Raw genomic sequence first — 19104 nt, 5'->3', positions numbered from 1 at the left:
AAGGCAATGGGGTTAAGTGGCTTGCCCAAGGCCACACAGCTAGGTAATTATTAAGTGTCTGAGGTCTGATTTGAACTCAGGTACTCCTGACTCCAGGGCTGGTGCTCTATCCATTGCACCACCTAGCTGCCCCGATATACAAACTTCTATAAATTTTTAGGAGTGTAAAACCCTTTGGTAATTGGAGAACTAGACAAAAAATGGATCTTGTGAATATTTTAGAAATAGGCATTGATGTGTTTTTATTAGAATAGGAGCAAAGATTTTTTCCTCTTCCTGACAGGTTTTTTTCCTTACTCTTCCTATATTCATTTTGTTTGTGCAAAATTTTTTATTAAATAATCAAAATTTTCTGTTTTGTCTTTGCAGTTATGCATTCTTCCTCGACCATAGTTGTTCTAGTTTTGTCTTCTCCCCGTTTCTGATTTTTTTCTGATGTGACTTTCACTCATAAGTTGATTATCTATTTAGAAAATTTATTGTTACATGTGGTATGTACTGCTTGACCAAGTCTACTTTGCCATATTGTTTTACAGTTTTAGTAATTCTTATCAAATAATCCTTCCCTCAGCTGACAAATCTTGAATTTATTATATACTAAATTACTGAATTAATTTGATTCTAAGCTTTACTGGTTTCTGGTTTGCTTTTGAAAAATAGTAATTTCCTAGCTATAAGAGCTGAGTCGTCATAAACAATTTCAGACAGACTGAGTGATTTCAGTGCAAGGGTAACCAGGCTGCCTCAGCTGCAAAATTTTTTGACCTCTATTCTCTTTATCTAGTGATATCCTTATTTGCTTTATGCTTCTCTGCTTATAACCTTCCTTCGAAATGTTTAGGGAGATTACTTGATGCCCTTGTTTCTGCTTAAACCATGTCTAGAATAGAACAAAGCAACTTTTTCCAATTGTTCCTATCTTGTGACCCTATAGAAAATTATCTCTTGTATCTTTTGTTTTCCAGGTGGGCTGATGGCAAGGGTCCCTTGGCAACTGCCTTCTCCTCTGGTGAAGTGAAGGCTTTAATCCGGGCCTTGTTCCAGAACACAGAAAGAAGAGCAGCTGCCCTTGCTAAGATTAAATAGCCTGTCTTCCTGTGGAAGACATGCCATCATTGTAAGGCATCTTCTTCTAGCATAGTTACTTATGCCATTCTCTGGAAATGCCTATTTGGATGAACTTCCTGCCAGAATATCATGGAGTTGACTTTATATAAAGACTGTCTTATGACCTTGACCTGAATGAGATTTGGCAGAAAATGTGCCACATTAGAAGGACAAGAGCTGGATTGGAGCAGAGCACCTCAGGAGACTTCCTGTTATCTGCAGGAAGATATTATTTTCTTCTGCTTCCAGGGCCTTTTGGGAGCTGTATCCCAGGAGAAAGTGTCCTCTGATTCCAGACTAAAAAAAATCAGGCACACTGATTTAGTGGAGGAACTAGCATCCACTTCCCTGTGGGAAGGATATTTTTTGAAGGGAATTCATGGCACCTTAGTTGGCCTAACACATATTAGGTGGACTTCCTGTAAAGTAATTTTCCAATAAATGACACTTTTCAGGATCATGGGACTGTTGTGTTTGATGCCCAGGAACCTTTAAGAAGGACCAACAAACTTTCTGAGGTGTACTATGTAAAGGAAATCCTTCATTCAAAAATAGAAGAGCCACAATAGTTCTGTTATCTTCTCTTCACTTAGGCTTATTGGGGATCCCATTATCCTTTAAGCTGTCCAACAATGCATGTTAACAACTATGCATTTCTTTTAATTTGTTTTTCCCCCTCCCAAACATCATTAGCCACTGCAATTTTTGGAAACTTTTATCTTATCCTGGGAATTTTGAGTTGAACTCTGAATGCTTATGCAGTGGGAGCCCAAGAAAGCTAGACTTTAGGATTGACCATGGTTCTTATGAATCTCATTTTTCTGTGTCATGTTTGTAGCAGGGAGGGAGAGTGGCACTGGCATCTATACAGAAGATAGCCAGAATGTTGAGGGGACTTAGTATCTCAGAGAATCAGCTGAAGAAACTAAGGAACTTTACACTGTCTGAGAAGTTTTAGTGAGGACACAGTAATTATCTTCAAATATTTGAAGACTTTCCATGTGAAAGAAGGATGTGAGAATGTGGTGTGTGATTGTGATGGAATGCTATTCTGTTATGAGAAAGGGAAAATGTGGTGAGAGTGAAAGCTTTCTGGACTTAGAATTGCCTGCTTTGTGAGATAGGGAGTTTCCTACTGGAGGGGTTCAGGAGGTAGAGATTCCTTCCCTGGGTGGGAGATATGACAGGTGACTTTTAAGATACTTTTCATCTCTGAAATTCTGTGATTGTGTCTTCAGTGTCAAGTCCATAAATTTTTGTTTATTTCATGACCAGGACTATATTAGTTAGAGATAACAAACTTCTCTAAGGATTGTCATTTTACCCCCTTCTCTTCTGGAGTACTCAGAAGTAAAATAGACTTTTACTTCCCATCTTGAAGTGGAGATACATAGAAAATTAGAATTTTTCTTTTCTTCCCCTACCCCTCTATTTAGTGCTCACTTAGCCTAGTATCCAGCCCATAGTAGGCACTTACTAGATGCTTGTTTGCTTGATTTCTGCTATTTGGTGGTTCTTAGGTTTTTATTTCTTTTACCTTAGATTGTCCTACAACTATTTTCTTAGTTTTTAGCATAAACTTCCTTTTCATGCCTACTATCCTCCTAGATAGAGACCAACTTTCCTCCTAGTCCACCTTTCCCTTTTAGATTAACCCTGTCATTCATGGGACTGTCTCAGTCCTTTTCAACCAGTCATTCTGACTACTTGCCTTACTTTCTTTTCCTACTCAGTCAAAGAGGAACCTGTCAGAATAGATGATCTGGTTTCTCCGTGGAATAGTAGCCAATTTTAATTAAAAATACTTGTCAGGGTCACATCTCATTGTGAGACCATTGCAGCTCAAAGAAAGGAAAAAAATTCTGAAGTAAGTATCTCACAAGCAATCTAGACCTCTTTAACAGAAAGGAAAGGCCAGTTTCACATTTTGGAAAAATGCCTGTTTTTTTTTTTAAAGTTAAAGATCATTTCAGGAAGGATTATTATCTAAGAGACTGGAAGAATGGGTTACTGAGGGCAGAAATTAAATAAATGCCTCTCAGGCCTGTTGCACAGAACTGATTTATTTTGTTGAGAAGTTATTTCTGTTATCTGACAGGTACAGCTCTTTGGAGGAGGAATCCCTTATGGCTGAAGAGCACACTCTACCTCCATTAACATAGGAACTAACAAGATTGTATTTCTTGTTCTCAGTAGGACTTGGCCCCTTATTCGTTATTCCCCAGTGAATATTTTTGTATCTTCATGCATAGGATAGACCCCTTTTTTTCATGCCTAAGATAGGTGATTTGACAGCTTGGTGAGATGTCTGTTAATCTTGATAAGGTCGCCTGTGAATTGCTTGATAGAACAAATAGAAGTTTTATTCTATAAGCAGCTGGAAAAAGGACCTACCCTGAGGGACTCTTGTGATTTAGAACCTCTAGGAGGAAACCTAGATAGATCTAACCCAGATCTATTATCAAGTTTACTAAGGGGAAGAATGTTTTTATAGTTGATATTTTTTCCCTCAGTTACATGCAAAAACACATTTCAACATTCACCTTAAAAACCTTGAGTTCTGAATTTTCTCCCTCCCACTCCAATTCATATAGGTTAGATATGTATAGTCATAAAAAATAATTCCACATTACTGATGTTATAAAAGTAAACATAGCCTCTCCCTCCCCCAAGAAAAGAAAAACCTTATGAAAAATACATTAAAAAAAAGTTTGCTTCAATCTGTATTCAGACAACATTAGCTACATCTTTGGGATGAGATATTACTCTTTATCATTCATCCTTCAGAGTTTTCTGGAGTCATAGCTTTGCCGAGAAAAGATAAGCTATTCATAGCTGATCATCCTTCAGTATTGTTACTTTGTAGTACATTTCCCATTGCATCTGCTTGTGTGAGTTTTTTTACTGAGATCATCCTGTTCATCATTTCTTATAACAGAATAGTATTCCATCCCAATCACACGCAACAATTTGTTTAGCTATTCCCCCAACCTAAGGATATTCCCACAATCTCCAGTTGTCTCATTTTTCCTACATCTCCTCCAATGTTCGTCATTTTTAGCAAATCCAGTAGATAAAAAGTTAGTAGTACCTCAGAATTGTTCCAAACTACATTTATCCTATCAGTAATGAATTAGAACATTTTAAAAAATGATTTAGATAGTTTTGATAACTTTATCTAAAAACTGTTCCTATCTTGTGATCATTTGTCAATTCAGGCATGGATCTTATATTTTATAAATTTGACTTAGTACTCTGAGAAATGAGGTCTTTATCAAAGAAATTTGTTTCAGTATTTTTTCCACACTTAATTTTGCTAACTGAATTTCCCTCCGTCCTATTCCCCCACCCCCCAATTATTCTATTCTCTCCTTTTTGTCCCTCCTCAAAAGGATTTTGCATTTGACCATCCCCTCCTACAATCTTCCCTCTGTTCTAGCACCTGCTTCCCCTTCCCCCCCTTCCAATCTTTTTTTCTCATCCTTTCCTCTCCTACTTTCCTCTAGGCTGGATTAAGTTTGGTTTCTATACCTAATTGATTGTGTATATTATTCCCCCTCTTGAGACAATTTCAATGAGAGTAAGACTCACTTGCTCCCTCTCTTCTGCCCTCTCTCCCACTCCATTGCAAAAACTTTTTCTTGCCTCTTTTATGTGAAATACCTTACCCATTCTATCCTTTCCCTTTCTCCCAGTACATTCCTCTCACCCATTTAACTCCATCTTTTAAATGTATTATCCCTTCAAATTCAACTCCCACTTGTGCCTTGTCTATATATATGTTCAATCTAACTTCCATAATAAATGAGAAAGTTTATGAGTTATCAGCATCATCTTTCCATGCCAGAATCTAAGCAATTCAACATCATTAAGTCCCTTATGATTTTCCTTTCCTATTTACCTTTTTATGTTTCACGTGAGTCTTGTATTTGAAGGTCAGATTTTCCATTCAACTTTGGTTGTTTCATCAGAAAAGTTTGAAAGTCCCCTCTTTTACTGGATATCCAGCTTTTTGTCTAAAAGAGTGTTTTCATTTTTATTGGATAGTTGATTCTTGGTTGTAATCCAAACTTTTCCCTTCCAGAATATCATATTCCAAGTTTTATTTAAGGCTAAATCCTGTTTTATCCTATGACTTCACGTATTTGAATTGTTTCTTCCTGGTTTTTTGCAGTATTTTCTCCTTCACCTGGGAGCTCTTAAATTTAGTTATAATATTCCTGGAAATTTTCATTTTGATATCTTTTTTAGGAGCTGATTGGTGAATTCTTTCAATTTCTATTTTACCCTCAGCTTCTAGAATATCAGGGCAGTTTTCCTTGATTAAAAATGACTTCCAGGCTCTTTTTTTGATTCTGATTTAAAGGGTAGTCCAATAATTTTTAAATTATCTCTCCTGAATCTGTTTTCCAGGGCAGTTTTTTTTCCAAGTGAGATATTTAGCCTTTTTCTTCTAGTTTTTTTATTCTTTTGTTTTTGTTCTGTTGTTTCTTGATTTCTCACAAAGCTATCAACTTCTCGTTGCTACATTTTATATTTTTAGGAATTGTTTTCTTCAGTGAGCTTTTTTATTTCTTTTTCCATTTGGCCAATTCTGCTTTGTTAAGGCATTCTTCTCCTCATTGGCTATTTATACTTTTTTTTTTTCCATTTAGCCCAGTCTGGTTTTTATGATGTTATTTTCTTCTGTATTTTTTTGAATCTCCTTGACCAAGCTGCTAACTCAGTTTTTCATGATTTTCCCCACATCACTCTCATTTCTCTTCTCAGTTTTTTCCTCTACCTCTCTTATTTGATTTTCAGATTCCTTTTTGGACTCTTCCATGGCATGAGACCAATTCGTATTTTTTTTTTTTTTTGGAGGCTTTGTATGTAGAAAGTTTGATTTTGTTACCTTTTTCTGAGTATGTATTTTGATCTTCCTTATGACCATAATAACTGTCTGTGGTCAGATTTTTTCTTTCTGTTGTTTGCTTATTTCCCCAACCTATGATTTTAACTCTATTAATGTGGGGCTCTGCTTTCAGGGTGGGGGGATACACTGTCCCAAGCTTTGGAGGGTTTTTCAGCTGTTTTGGGGGATATTTCTAGAGACCTGCAAGTTTTCAATTCTTCCAAGGCCTTGGACTCTAAAGAGAGGTTATGACTGCTCTCCTACCCTGTGTTTGGTCTGTGGGTGACCAGAAACACTCCTTTCTACCCTGGAACTTTGAAGAGGGTCCTTGCTCTGCTGCACTAGCCAGCTCTATTGTGCTTCTCATCTTCCTGGACCTGGGGCCCAGACTGTGACCTAGATCTGTGGATGGGCAAAGCAACAGAGTCCTGCCTCAGTGGTAGTAAAGAGGCCCCTGTGATCTTCTTCCAACCCCCTTAACCATCTGTGGACCAAGAGCTCCAGAGGCAGGTACTGTTGTTGACTCAGTGACTCCCGAGGCCTGCTCCTGGTCTACTGGGGTTGGGTCTTTGTGCCTGAGGCCTGCACTGGACTGTGCTCCACTCTCACCCCAGTGCAGCAGACTTGTCCTGCTGACCTTCCAAGTTGTCCTTGTCAGTCTCTGGGCTGAGAAGTCTGGAAACTGCTACTGAATCCACTGATTCAGTCAACCCATATCTGCTCCTGATTGTTGAGGCTGGTTCTCTCTGGCGTGGCCTGCACTCCTACTCTCATCCTGGTACAGCAGACTCTCCCCCCAGATCTTCCAAGTTGTCTTGGTCTGGAAAATTGTTTCCCTCAGTCTTTTTATGTATTCTGTCACTCTAGAATCTGTTTGGATTCATTATTTAAAGATAGTTGGAGTGGTTTGTGGAGAACTTGGGGGAATCCCTGCTTGTACCCCTTCATCTTTACTTTGCCCCCAAGAAAATCTTTAAAAGAGGTTTGAGATAAGCAGTACTTGGAGAAGAAATCAGACCCCATGCAGAGTGTGAATTTGATTAGAGTTTGAGAAAGCATGCAGGAAGACTTCCTTCATGGAAGAGAGAGATTTAAAAAAAGATAATAAATTTAATACAGAGTTCAGAATCAGGAGACCTGGCTTCCAGGCCTGCCTTTAGCTTATTGTTTTCATTACTCTGTATCTTGGTTCTTTCACCTGTAAAATGAGGTTAGATGAGATGACCTTTCTAGAGTTCTTTCCAACTCTTAGTTTTGAGATTGGGATTCCCAAAAATGAAGTATTTATGCTTTGATTTAAATGTGACAAGCCTGTGATACAAATCAATATCATAACTTTTGAAGAAGTATCTTAACAGTGTTCTTCACCTCTAACTCTGTCCGCTGAGTTGGAGGTATACTATAATTGCAGAGTAGCCAGGCCCAATCAAATCTGAATACTCTTTGAATTTCTAGGAGTCGCTGTTCAGAAATTGAGGAGGGTTTGAGAAATGGTAGCCTCCAGATGGCACTGTTTACTCAGATCCAAAAGCCCTTTGCAACTCCCCCAGCCCTACCTTACCAACCCTCAGCTCTACAGATACCTCGGGCCTTGCTCTGGGTTATGGAGGTAGACCTCAGACTTTCTTTTACCCCAAACTCAAATGTACTTCCCATGTACACACAGACTTTGAAAACAGCCCCAAGAATTGGCTATTTGGCTACTTAGTTAAATAATTTTCCCTGCTCCCTTGCAATAGGTATTTTAAGCAGTGATTTTCAGATTGATGATATTGTTAGCCCTTTGATTACCTTGTGTAAGGCTGTGTTGTGCTGTGTATTTGTAGTCTGTGTCTGTAGAATCAGCTTTACTAAGTCCAACTCAGGTGTATCATTGGACCATGCTTGTGACTGAATCCTTGAGGGTTCTGCCTGGCTAGAAGATGGAAAGCCAGTTTGTATGTAGGCCTGGTGACAAGAGGTCAGAAGTCTGGCCTGGTAAAGAGGCTGATGGGTGGTTCTCTGGGGAAGAATTTGGGCCATAGCCACTTAGGAGCCATTGAAGGGTTAGAGCCTCCATCAGAGGAAGGACTGTCTACTTATGGAATCACAGCTTTTAAAGCATGTGAGTGAATGAAATGGATGAAAAAAGCTATGTGTCAGGCACTCTGTTAAGTGCTTGAAATGAAAATAGAAAAATGAGCCTCTATTCTCAAGGAACCCATTCTAATTGTGAGAAACAACACATATAGGAAGGATCAGTTTGCAAAATTTATTGAAAGCCTAAGGATCCAAGAAAAGGGAAGCAGGAAGATCCAAAAATCCTTAGAGGGCATCAGCTAGGCATATGGCAATCCTGGGAATCCTTGAGACACTGGGGCAGGGTAGGCCGTAGGGCAGAAGTGGTCCTTTGGCCTACTGGAAGGACTTTAGGTTCCAGACTCCCTGCTTGTTAGTGGTTAGGTGGCTAGAACTGGAAGTCCCTTAGAGATTTTTTATTTATTTATCCAAACTCTTCATTTTACAGAGGAGAAAACAGGCCCAAATTGGCTAAGTGACTTCCCAAAACCACAGAGGTAAAGTTAGTGGAACAAATAAGAAAAAAATAGCCATGAGTATTACTTACCTAAAGTGGGAGGAATTGGCAGACACAGCCCAGGTAACAAAATTGCAATGCTCTCCTAGTTTAACTTAAGAAATATAGGAAGAAGAAGGCTGTTGGAAATTGCCCCATGCATAAAGTGTCAAGGCATGAGATGGTTTCCTAATTTGACTTAGATTCTCCATATAGAATCACTTTCTAAAACATGCTTTGTCAAAATTCTTTTCTAAATGTAAAACTCAAAACTTTGCATAAAAAAAGTTTGATAAAACTTATTGCGTATAGTTGGAAAAGCAAATAAAATATTAAAAAAACAAAAAATTCTTTTCTAAAGCTGTTACTTAACAAAAGTCTTTTTTGGTTACTTTTATTTAGGTCAAATTAATGTTTTGAAGAGCAGTGTTTTTTTGTTTTGTTGTTTTGTGGAGGATGGAGGGGCAATGAGAATTATTTATGATACCCATTGGCAAGAAGGATGCGTGGGTATAGCAAAAAAATACCTATTCCATAAGATATTGTGGAAAAAAAAGAAATGATTATCTTAAATCTCTGCTTTCTTTTACAGCCAAACTAGATCAAAACATCCTAGCGGCAACACCTGACTCTTTTGCTTCTCACTTTTCAGCCTCTTGACTTCAGACCTCAGTACTCTGTTCTTTCTCCCAAGTTACCAGTGTTCCCTAACTTGCTGATTCTAATGACCTTCTCCACCAGTTCCCATTCTTCATAATCTATTTGCAGCATTTAGCCCTGCTAACCAGCTCTCCTGGATATTTTCTCCTCTGTTTTCCTAACACTGCTCTCTTCTGCTTGGAAACCTCATTTTTTTTGAATTCTCATTCTTGTTCCACTTAAATAGGAGTGCTTCTAGTGCCTATCCTAAGCCCTCATTCCTCTGCATATCCTCTTTGTATCCTGTCATGGTTAATAGCTGTTAAGGATTTAGTAATCATCTCTATGCAGATGACTCCCAGATATATATTAGAACTCTCACATAGCACAGATATAGATGTAGATATATGTATGCCTATATACACATTTCCAGATGCATGTCTTCTAGGCATCTCAAGCACAATATTCCCAAACAAACTCATATCTCCTCCCTCTACCTTCCCCAAATATTTATATTCCCAACTTCCTTATTTGTGCAAAGGGCACTGCTCTGAAGGAATATCTCACAGTCTAGCATGCAACAACTACGTACATAAGTAAATACAAGGAATATACCAAGTAAATACAACTAATTTGGGGGAACTGGGGGCACTAAAAAGCTGAGGGGGAAATCAGGGAATGTCTCAAGTAGGAAATGAAACGTGAGCTGAGCTTGGAAGGAAACTAAGGATTTTATGAAGTGAAAATAAAGAGGAAGCCCAGGCAGAGACTGGAAAGGGAATGTTATAAAAGATTGACCTGTTTCTCCCGGTAGAATAGAAGTTTCTTTGACTTTGGACCCAGTTAACCAGTACCTAGTAGATGTTTAATCAGTGCTTGTTGATTGATTAATTTAATTGGATATAAACTTTCTACTCTTTTGGAGGAATCTGGAGGCTTGGTTATTTTGGTTAATGTTTAAGATAAAGGGCCAGCAGGAGCTACTTCTTTGAGCACCTAAGACCATTGATTGAGAAGCAGGCCCAGTGGTCTAGAGTTAGAGATCTAGTACTAACCTAGGCTCACAGATGTAGATTAGGAAGGGATGTTAAGAGTACATTGAGACAAATACTCTTTTTTTTTTTTAATAGATAAGGAAACAGACCCAGGGACACTCAGTGACTTTCCCAGAGTCATACATGGGTCATAAGCAAAGGACTTCGAATTCATATCCTCTAACAATACATCCAATACTTTTTCAATTATACTGCGTGTTTGTTTTCATGCTACAGGGTTTATTTGTACTTTTTGAAGATGAGAATGAACATTGTTCAGAAGCCATCTGTTTATTAGTCCCTTCTAGAATTTTTCTGGGGATTGACGTCAAGCTTGCTGGTCTGTCATTTCCACTTTTGTGCCTTTCTCTCATTTGTGATGATCAGGACATTTCCAATCTTCCTGCACTTTTCTTACATCTCCTCTTTTCTATAGTTTCTCAAAAATCACTGTCAGTGGTTCAGCAGTCACGCCCGCACATTCTTCAGGAAAACTGGAATGTGATTCATCTGAGCTTAGAGATTTAAACTCATGAAAAGGAGTTTACCATTTTCTCACTTACCTTGAGCTTTGGTCTTCTCTCTCCCTTACCCTTTGTAATTTGAATAACATTCCTTCAGATGCAGAAGAAGGAAACCAAGTCTAGTGACTCTTTGTTGTTCACCTTGTGCTAGGAGTCTCTCACATAGCAACGATCCCTTTTTTGATTTAATATGTGCTGGCTTTAGCCTCACTATTATTATTGTTAATATTATTTTTACAGATCTGTTCCACACTATCATGCTTATCCTTTGTAAGAATCCCATTTACCCTCTGTACCTGCCCTTTAAAAGAAATAATCTCATGAGTGTTTTCTGTGCAGATATTTTAGTGACTTTTGATCATAAGATCAGAATTTAAAGATGGAAGAGACATCCATGGTCATCAAATCCACCCCTTCATTTTATTTTTGCAAGGCAATGGGGTTAAGTGACTTGTCCAAGGTCACACAACTAGGTAAATATTAAGTGTCTGAAGACAGATTTGAACTTAGATCTTTCTGACTCCAGGGCTGGTGCTGTATCCACTGTGCCACCTTGCTGCCCCCACCCCCTCATTTTCTAAGAGGCATAAAACAGAAAAGTGACTTGCCTAAAGTCACTCATGCAGGAAATACAGCAAAGATTATGGATGAAAGATCTGAACTCTGAATTTAATCATCTACTTACACTGTCCTCTTCTGCCTCCATGACTCCTTGATCATGACTTTATTTCCAGAGCTTAGACCTGTGCTTGATATAGAGTAGACACTTAATAAATGCTTATCGATTGATTGCTTGATCATTTGCCATTCTGTTCCCTGAATGATGGATTTAAAAAAAAATGACTTCCTCTTTAAGTGTCTAAGCAAAAGCATCCTTTTCTCTTTCCTGAATGCTTTGAAATTTTTTTCCCCCTAAAATCTAGTCATTTTCTCCCTCTAAAATCTAGTTGTTTTCTCCTTTCTGTGGTTCCTGTTATTTCTATATGCCAACTAATTCTTCCTTTTGTGGCAAAATTGCCCTAAGAACCAGTTGCTATTATTGCTTTCTTTTAATCAATGAAATTGTCAATAGGGCAAGTAAAAATTTTGTCTCAGAGGTTCTATTTTTTTCTGAATGAAATCTCAAGATTATTGTTTATTGTATCTTACTTGTGTTGCCAGTTTTGTATCAAAAGACACTGTCCATATCTTCCTTTTGGCCTGGTGGTCACTAGTGTTTTTAATCCAACAATATCACTTTTGTGCCTCTGTTTGTGATAATAATAGATACCATTTATGTAGTATTTGATTTGTATACATGATTTAATTTAATCCTCATAGAAAATGACTTATTAATTAACTGACTTGTCCATCCAGTTAGGACTTAAAACTAGAATTTCTCTGTCTTGGTTCAGGCTCTTTCTACCATATTACAACGTTTCTCTCCCTCCTTTCCTCTCCTCCTCCTCCTCCTCCTCCTCCTCCTCCTCCTCCTCCCTCTCTTTTCCCCCACACTGTTTTTAATCATTCATTTTTGGGTCATTGAGAAGTTGATGAGAATATTTTAGTTTTTATTTTCTGTTACTAAAGCAGATAAAAAAAAGAATGTAGCATAGATGTCCCATAGCAAATCATTTTGACAGATGACCATAAACTCTTAGAAAGGGGTCATGTTATTCATTGGTTAAATAAAACAATAAGCATCTTTTCTAGTTTTTAGTAAAATATATTTATCCAGAGGGCTTAAAGTGGCAATAGAGTGATATTCAATATTCCAGGTCTAATTTGAAAATACATTAATTTCATTCTGTGGCTTGTGAGTCAGTGAAAACTACTCCTCAAATCTTCAATTTCATCTAGCCAAGCCTCAGTCTTGGGTCATTCTAACTCTTTGGTGCCTTCCTTCCTACATATATACTCTAAATGAAGATGGGGAAAAAATGACACAGTTGTTCTGATTGAGTCCATTACAAATTTATGCTACACAAACTCAACCAGGCTAAGCAATCTTACTGTACCTTTCTTATCCATTCACTCTCCATAGTAGCTCTTCCTTTTCATCCCTTTCAAACATTCTCTGACTCCCTCTCACCCCACCCTTAGTTTAGAACCTTGCCTCATATTTTATAGCAAAAATTGAGGTCATTTGCCTCATCCCTCATCTCCCCTCCTCATCTACCACTCAGGTGCCTTCTGCCTCTCATACCTCCTTTACTCCTCTTTCACATGATGAAATGATCTGATTCCTTACCAAGATTAATCCCTCATTGTTCAAGCAATCCCATTCTATTCTATTTCCTCCAACAGACTGCCCCCTCTGTCATTCCTAGTCTGTCAGTTATTCTCAATCTCTCCCACTCTAATGATTCTTTTCCTACTGCCTCTAAACATTCTTTAAAAACCTTTGCTTGATCCTTCCATCCCTGCTAACTATAGTGTTATATCTCTTCTTCCCTTTGTAGCTAAACTTAAAAAGGCCATCTCAATAGATGCTTTCCTTTTTTCTTCTCCCACTCTCTTCTTAACCCTTATAAGCCAGCTTCTGACCTTAGCATTCATTTTAAACTATTCTCTTTAAAATTAATGATTTCCTAATTGCTAAATTCAATGGTCTCTTCCCAATCCTCATTCTCCTTGACCTCTTTGAAGCCTTTGACACTATTGATCATTCTCATGATACTCTTCTTCTCTCTAGGTTTTCAGGTTACCACTGCCTTCTGGTTTTGTTCCTACCCATCTGACTGTTACTTCTCTGACTCCTTTACTGGATCCTCCTCCAGATCATTCTCTCTGGCTGTAGATGTCCATCAGGATTTATTCATGGATCCTCTTCTTCCTCTATCACGCAGTGATTCATCAACTCCCATGAATTTAATTAATATCTTTATGCTAATGACTCTTAAATATGCTTATCCTTCCCCAAACTCTCTACTCACTTCCATTCTCACATCTCTACCTTTCATTCATCCCAAACTGGATGTTCAATAAACATCTTAAACTCAATAACTCATTAACTTTCCCCCTAAACACTATCTGCCTCCAGACTTCCCTATTACTGTTGAGGGTACCACCATCTTATCAAGTTCCTCAGGCTTGGCATTTAAGTATCATCCTGACTCCTTACTCTCAGCCCCCCCCCCCCCCCCCAGCAATATACAATCTGTGGCGAATTCCAGATTTCATCTTTGCATCATTACTCAAATGCACTACCTTCTCTCCTCTGATACTACTCCCATCCTGGTGCAGCCCTCATCACTTCTTTCTTGAACTATTATCAGCAATATCTTACTGGTGGGTCTGCTTGTCTCAAATCTTTCTCCATTCTAATCCATCTTCAACCTGCCATTTTTCTTAAGTGCAGGTCCACCATATCACCGCTTCATTCAAAAAATTCCAGTGGCTCCCTATCACTCCAAAGAATAAATATAAAATACTCTAGTTGGCACTATGGCTTGAGTGGAAAATTTTCCCAGAAAACTTCACCCTTAGATGTGTGTGTGTGTGTGTGTGTGTGTGTGTGTGTGTATGGGGTGGGGGGAGTGTTTTAAGGTATAAAAATTTTTAATTGCATTTCCAGGGGTAGCTGTTGAACAAGATGATATTTATTATGGAAGGTATTATAATGCCCTACTTAATCTAAACCTTGAGAGGTCCAAGAAGTTAACTGTTGACCCTAGGGTTTAGTTTTTCAAAATCAGAAAGCAGAATATTTGATTTGGAAATAAGGAAGAGTCAGCTTTATGCAAATTTATCCTCATTCATTAGCTTTTTCTGTTCTGTCCACCTAATGCCCCTGAGGCCAATCTGAAAATAGGTAGAACTTTGTGAGAAGGGACTTCGTACTCATGCCCTGCCCCAGAAGCTTATAGCTTTTCTTCCCTGGACCTCTTGAACTACCTTGTAAAATGGCATTGATAATTAGTCTGCAGAAAGAGGACCCAGAATTCTGCTACCTCTTTCTTTTCTCCATCTCTCTTCAAATCTTATTCCTTTTTTTTAACATATACCTCAAGACTCAGACCTCCTCCTTGAAGATGCTTTTAGCCAATGTACTTTATTTGGACTCATCCAACTTCTAATTCAGTCCCTTTTTCAAGGTATTAGAAGCCTCAATTTGTGTTTTCACTAGATCCTGTTTATTCTATAGAATAAACAAATCTTGTTCATTTCACTGACTCTGGGGACTTGACTTCCCATCTCCTCATCATTCTAGACTACTGCATTTTGTTCTCTTTTTTTTACATGTTGTTTCCTTCAGCTTGATTATAAGCTTGTTGAGTACAGGAAGAAGTTTATTGTTCCACATATTGTTTAGCCCAGGCTTTCAAACACACAGTAGGTTTGTTTAATGCCTCTTTATTGATTAGGATTCAACTTCAAGAGATGATTCGATGGAGAAGAAAGAAACAACACCGAATTTTGAATTGGAAGACTATTTCAAATCTGGGTAGGCTACTTATTTACCTTAGGCCTATCACTTAATAACTCTTAAGAACCTATTTTCCTTTTTTTTTTCCTATTTTTCCTTTTTAAAAAGAGAGAGTTAAACCTCTAAATTCTCTTCTAGGTCTAAAATCTATAATCACACTGATTTATTTATGCACAGTATGTCTTAAAGAAAGGAAAATAGGAGATGATACCAAGGTCAATAAAGGTAAATTTTGGCATTGTCCTAAGACTGTATCAGTCAATAATAATAATCAATAAACATTTATTAAAGATCTACTATGTGCCAGCTCTACTAATTCTGAGAATAGGGGAAAACCCCCAACAATTTGCCTTTGGAATGTTAATTTTCCATAATTCTAGGATTTTACTTTGGATGCAAGGAATGTTTCTTTGTTTATCAGTTTATTTATATAAGCATACACACACACATATACACACACACTGACAGAGTAAACTTGTTTATCTAGACTAGAATTCACAAAACTTAAAAGCTCTAATAATCTCACAAATTTATACAGTGCTGTTCTGTGATAATTGATGTTCATAATAGGATCCCTGAGGCACTGTGAAATATGGCAAGCTTTCTGAGTCATCAGATGAAATTATGTTCAGGATAGTTGGCATTTAGTGTATTTTATTATATTCTAAATCTTTGCAAATTGGTACTCTTTACATACATGATAACACTCTTAAATAGAATATTCAATTAGCCAGAACACCCTATTTCCCAGCCATACAGGATAATTCTGTAGTAAATTATTATTATTTATAATTGACATTATTACTGGGAGAGAAGGCTCAGGGAAGGATTAAATTCTAAAAGAATTTTTTGTGCTACCAAGTAAAATTGTGGAGGTAGCATGACTGACATTCTTCTAAAGGTTCATTTGCTCCTGAGGGTGATTAGAAGTAGTCATCAGGTGATCTCTCTGTCCTTTTTGCAGCATTCAATTGCTGAGTAACCTTCTTCTCAGAATTAGGTTTGGCAGCTGGAACATGTTAGCTATAGGAACAAGGTGGAAAAATTCCTTTAAGACAAGGATCTGTGGATGCAGATGGAGAGAAAAGAGCTCTCAGGCTAGAGAGAGAAGAGAGCACAAGACAAGCTCAATGGGCCGGAGAGAATCTTAGAGCAGAAGCATTTGTCATAATGTCATAGCCACACCGGGGGATGTGCCAATATGAAGCTAATGTGCCATTTTGTAGTTGTTTAAAAAGCAATTCCCCATCATTATCATAGGTTATCTGTCATATGCTGCCAGGACCTGGAATTCCCTGGAGACAAGGCAGTGATAGGATTTGCTACAAGTCACAGTCTAGTTTAATGAGAGCTGGTATGGTAAACTGGAGCTTGAGTTTGAGTCCTAGTTCTGTGACTGACTAGCTGTGCAACCATATGCAAGTCACTTCATTTTCCTAGGACTTAGTTTTATCATCTGTAAATTAGGATTAATCTATCTCTAACAGTAAAGTGTTATATAAGTGTAAACTTTTATTTCTGCACCTTAAGAAGCTGTCTGATTTGTGCCAACACTTCCTCCCCAAATCAATATTGCAGCCGCTCTTCTGTAATTAGATGGTTCTGAGATTAATGATAGAGAAATCCCCTCCCCTACAATCACCGTGTTGGGATGGAACTTAATTAAGCTGATCATCAAACAAGAGGTACACATCATTTCATTTCTGGAAACTTCCCAAATTGATGGTGCCTGTCAAAATTTGTACTCCATTAGTATAATCTTCAGGAGTCCAGGATCATCCCCACACCACACCAGGATAAGGTATTGAAAAAGGACCACAGAGGAGAGATTTGAGGATGATTCTTCAATATCTACTTGCGAAATGGAAGGGTTCATAGTATAGTAAATAGAAGTGTCACTTGCCTTAGAGTTCTTACATTCTTTTACCCTTCTTTTTACTTCATTTTTTACCCCCCTCTTGCTAAGAATGTCCTTTTATGGTTCTTTAAAATTCTAGCTGCCAGGTGTGGACTTGTGAACCTTGGTAGTGGTTCTATTAGGTCAGGGGTGGGGAACCTTTTTTCCTGCTAAGGGCCATTTGGATATTTAGAACTGCACTCACAGGCTGTTATCTTTGGTCAAATATTTAATTAATTCACTCCTAAAAACTACTAGATTTATTGACTTTCTAATCCCACCTGCAGCTGCCTTGGCAATGCAATATGACCTGCAGGCCAGAGGTTCCAGAGGTATAGGCCAAAAAAAAAAAGCATACTAGGAAAAGTCACTGAGTGACCTCCCAGAGCAGTGAATGTATTGAGTTCTTACCTCCATTCAGAAAGGCAGGTAGCCACTTAAGGAGACTGAGACTTTTCATAGTTCAACTTTAGCCTTCCCCTTGTCTCCCAGTGTTTGAATGTGCCTTACCTATCTTTCCCATTCTTTGTTCTTTTCCAGGATTGAAAAAAAAAATCAAATGGAGCTATCACCAAAGTCCTACATGATACACACACACACACACACACACACATATACACACTTTCACTCCTCTCCAACTGGACTATACAGGTTTTGTTGCTTTGTCTGAGTGCTCTAAATGCTTCCTTTTTATTTAATTGAACTTTTCCTTTTGTGCCTTATTGTCCATGTCCATTTACTTTTGATCTGTGTAATCAACAGTGGTGTTGAAGCAGTCTTCCAACTAGTGTCTTCCAAATGGAGTAAAACTTGGGTCCAATAGACCATTGCTTAGTTCTGATTGAATTAGCAAAGTTGACAGCAGCGATTACTTAGAAATATTAGCTGATGTATCATGGCTTCAGTATTTCAATGACACTGTGATCTCAGCGATGAAGGGATTCCCTCCCCAGGATATGCTTTCTCATCTCATGTGAACTCCTTGTCTATAAGTCCTTCAAAGAGGATCAATCAATCATCCTGGGGCTTTTAACACTCATTGACATGAATCCCATATTTAAGCATCCCTGGAAACTGTGTTAATCTGGCAGTTTCTTAGAGATGCCTTGAATTATATATTAAATACGTGTTCATTCTACTTTTTTCAACATCACATGATGTTATTGAGGACATGTATGGCAAGAAATAGAGTGAACTAGTCAAGAATAAAGAATGAAGAATAAATAATCATTTTTTATCTTGATTTTGGCATTAAATAATTGAGACACCAAAAAGAAAGATCAAGTGTTATGTGTCCTGCAACTTTTGCCATTAACTGTCCCCTTAGAAAACCCAGCAAAGGGCAAAAATCCTCTACCTGGGATTTTCCTGTCTTTTTAAACCTCCTTTGTCCCTTCTGTCTTGGGTCTACCATACCATCTTTTTCAGAAAACTCACCTTATCTATGATGCTTTTCTGGATTTTTATTCACCTGCAATGGAATTTCTTAATGCCTTTATTTGTATTTTGAGTATTTAGCACAATACCAGAGCAATAGACATTTACTGTTGTTTGTCCTTCATTCTTTTTTTTTAATGGCTCAAGGAGTCACTTTATTTTTATTTATTTATTTTTTTTGGTGGTAGATGTTTTACTTCTGATGAAGATGCCAATGTTTTATGTGCTTACTTGACCTCTCTATTGACTTTCAGATTCACATTACCAATTGTCCATTAGACATTTCAAGCTAGATGTCCCATAGATATCTTAAACCTCTGATTTCTGATAAACTGATTTTGCCTCATTATCTTTTCACCAACCATTCCCTCTTCCAACTTCACAATAACTGTTGAGGGAACCATTGTCCTCCCAGGATACATGCTCACAATCCAAGTATTATCCTCCATTTCTCACCCCATATCTACTCTGTTGCTAAAGGCTTCCTAATTTTAACTTTTGTAACATCTCTCCTATATGCCACCTTCTCTCATCTAACACTGCTACTACCCTGTCAGTCCTTATCATCCCATACCTAGATTATTGCATTAGGCTACTGTTTGTTCTCCCT

The 19104-nt window shown here is 37.9% G+C and overlaps 1 protein-coding gene across 1 annotated transcript in view; it reads left to right on the top strand.

The window, feature by feature from the left end:
• ZW10 (zw10 kinetochore protein) overlaps positions 1–9604 on the top strand; it is a 49627-nt gene extending 40023 nt beyond the window's left edge. Inside the window, exon 16 of the mRNA XM_074216700.1 lies at positions 966–9604. Coding sequence (XP_074072801.1) covers positions 966–1086 — 121 coding nt within the window. The 3' untranslated portion in view covers positions 1087–9604. The remainder of the gene's footprint in view (positions 1–965) is intronic.
• The last annotated feature ends 9500 nt before the right edge of the window (positions 9605–19104 follow it).

The sequence above is a fragment of the Macrotis lagotis genome, chromosome 1 (assembly GCF_037893015.1).
Source record: "Macrotis lagotis isolate mMagLag1 chromosome 1, bilby.v1.9.chrom.fasta, whole genome shotgun sequence".
NCBI classification, from domain to species: Eukaryota; Metazoa; Chordata; class Mammalia; order Peramelemorphia; family Peramelidae; genus Macrotis; species Macrotis lagotis.
This window is presented reverse-complemented; position numbering and strand designations above follow the sequence as displayed.